The following is a 2,718-nucleotide window of genomic DNA, read 5'->3' on the forward strand; positions in this document are numbered from 1 at the left end:
GGTGCCCAGGGTCGGAGCAGGGGCCGGAAATTGACAGGTCAGGGGGGTCAAGCAGCTGGAGGCAGGATTAGGAGAGGGGCTAAAGGCAAAATCAGGGCTGGTGGGGAGGAGCAGGAGAGAAGCTGACAGAGGGCAAAACCTGGCACAGGGCAGGGGCACAGTGGGTAACAGTTACCCCAGTGGGACTGAGACCCCAGGGTTTGCAAAAATGGTGGGGGACGAAGGGGCTTCTTTAATTTCCCCTCTCACAGACAGCACCTCTCAGCATCTGCTTCCCAGGGCTGGGTTCTTAAAGGCACAGGCATCCCAATGCCTAGTCAATGCAACTCCTCTTTGTCTGATCTAAACTACTGAGCCCTGGTCTACACTATGAGTTTAGGACGGATTTAGCAGCGTTAGATTGATTTAGCCTTACACCCGTCCACACTACGAAGCTATTTTTTCTGACTTTAGGTTTCTGTACTCCTCCCCGACGAGTGGATTAGCGCTGAAATTGACCTTGCTGGGTCCAATTTAGGGTAGTGTGGATGCAATTCAACGGTGTTAGCCTCCAGGAGCTATCCCAGAGTGCTCCATTGTGACCGCTCTGGACAGCGCTCTCAACTCGGATGCACTGGCCAGGTAGACAGGAAAAGCCCCACGAACTTTTGAATTTCATTTCCTGTTTGGCCAGCGTGGCGAGCTGATCAGCACAGGTGACCATGCACTCCCATAATCGCAAAAGAGCTCCAGCATGGACCGAACAGGAGGTACTGGAGCTGATCGCTGTATGGGGAGACGAATCCGTGCTATCAGAACTCCATCCGAAAAGACGAAATGCCGAGATATTTGAAAAAATCTCCAAGGGCATGAGGGACAGAGGCTATAACAGGGACCCGCAGCAGTGCCGCATGAAACTTAAGGAGCTCAGACAAGCCTACCAAAGAACCAGAGAGGCAAATGGCCACTCCGGATCAGAGCCCCAGATATGCCGCTTCTATGATGAGCTGCATGCCATCCCAGGAGGTGCCCCTACAACTACCCCAGCCCTGTGTGTGGACTCCGTTAATGGACTCTTACGAAACAGGGATGCAGATTTTGGGGACGAGGAAGATGATGATGAGGAGGAGGTTGATGCACAGCAAGCAAGCAGAGAAACTGTTTCCCCTAACAGCCAGGACCTGTTTTTCACCCTGGATCTAGTACCTTTCCAACCCACTGAAGGCGGGCTCCCGAACATAGAAGGCAGAGAAGGAACCTCTGGTGAGTGTACCTTTGTAAATATAATACACAGTTTAAAAGCAAGTGTGTTTAATGATTAATTTTCCCCGAAAGACTTGGGATGCATTTGCGGCCAGTACAGCTACTGGAAAAGTCTGTTAACGTGTCTGGGGATGGGGCGGAAATCCTCCAGGGACATCTCAATGAAGCTCTCCTGGATGTATTCCCAAAGCCTTTGCAAAAGGTTTCTGGGGAGAGCAGCCTTATTCCGTCCTCCCTGGTAGGACACTTTACCATGGCAGGCCAGCAGCACGTAGTCTGGAATCATTGCATAACAAAGCATGGCAGGGTATGGTCCCGGTGTTTGCTGGCATTCAAGCAACATCCATTCTTTATCTCTCTGTGTTATCCTCAGGAGAGCATTCAGGGTCACCTGGTTGAAATAGGGGAATTTTATTAAGGGGACATTCAGAGGTGGCTGTTCCTGCTGGGCTGTTTGCCTCTGGCTGAACAGAAACCATCCCCGCAGTGGGGGGAGTGGTGAAGCGATCATCCCAGAGAATTCTGTGTGTATATGTGGGGGGAGGGTGGTTAGTTCGGTTTGTGCTGCACGTTAACCCGAAAACCGCAGCCCCTCCTTTTAAAGGGCCAACCCAATGGGTGCTTGGTATGTGAAATGAGGGTGCTGCTGTTTGAAACCATTCCCACATGTTAGGAAGGTTAAAGAAGCCAAAAGACTGTGGCTTACCATGGCTGCCTGCAAGCCGAATTCTGTTGCCTGCCGGCACCTGCGTGTGTGATCTCTCACACCATACCAATAGAAGGTCCTCGATATAAAAGGCAAAATGCGACCTTGTAAAGAAAGCACACGTGCTATGTAACGTTAACAGCTTGGTTCACCATGAAAGAGTCTACCAATTGTTCTCTAAAATGTCTCTTTTTAAAGACTAATCTCCCTTTTTTCCCTCCTGCAGCTGCAAATGTTTCATCACACCACTTATCATCTCCATCCCAGAGACTATCTAAAATTAGAAGCCGAAAAAAATGCACTCACGATGAAATGCTCTCTGAACTCATGCAGTCCTCCCACACTGAAAGAGCCCAGCACAATGCGTGGAGGGAGACAATGTCAGAGTCCAGGAAAGCACACAATGAACGCGAGGACAGGAGGGACGAGCGAGAGGAGATGAGGCAGGATGCAATGCTGAGGCTCCTGGAGGATCAAACTGATATGCTCCGGCATATGGTTGAGGTGCAGGAAACGCAACAGGAGCACAGACCGCCGCTGCAGCCCCTGTGTAACCAACTGCCCTCGTCCCCAAGTTCCATAGCCTCCTCACCCAGACGCCCAAGAACGTGGTCGGGGGGCCTCCGGGCACCCAACCACTCCACCCCAGAGGACTGCCCAAGCAACAGAAAGCTGGCATTCAACAAGTTCTGAAGTGCAGTGTGGCCTTGTCCTTCCATCCTCCCCTCCCCCACCCTTCCCGGGCTACCTTGGCAGTTATCCCCCCAGTT

General features: G+C 51.5%; 1 protein-coding gene across 1 annotated transcript; it reads left to right on the top strand.

The window, feature by feature from the left end:
• Positions 1-341: 341 nt before the first annotated feature.
• Positions 342-2,718, top strand: LOC141978989 (uncharacterized). The gene is made up of 2 exons (XM_074941442.1): positions 342-1,242; positions 2,175-2,718. Exons 1-2 carry the CDS (start codon positions 702-704, stop codon positions 2,639-2,641), a joined length of 1,008 nt encoding a protein of 335 aa, XP_074797543.1. The 5' UTR covers positions 342-701; the 3' UTR covers positions 2,642-2,718.

The sequence above is a fragment of the Natator depressus genome, chromosome 28, assembly GCF_965152275.1.
Source record: "Natator depressus isolate rNatDep1 chromosome 28, rNatDep2.hap1, whole genome shotgun sequence".
Taxonomy (NCBI): Eukaryota; Metazoa; Chordata; order Testudines; family Cheloniidae; genus Natator; species Natator depressus.

Bases quoted from the DNA above. Each gene is read 5' to 3' on its own strand.
- LOC141978989 (XM_074941442.1), top strand. From the start codon at position 702: ATGCACTCCCATAATCGCAAAAGAGCTCCAGCATGGACCGAACAGGAG. The intron at 1,243-2,174 runs GTGAGTGTACCT...TCCCTCCTGCAG, and splicing joins AGGCAGAGAAGGAACCTCTG to CTGCAAATGTTTCATCACAC.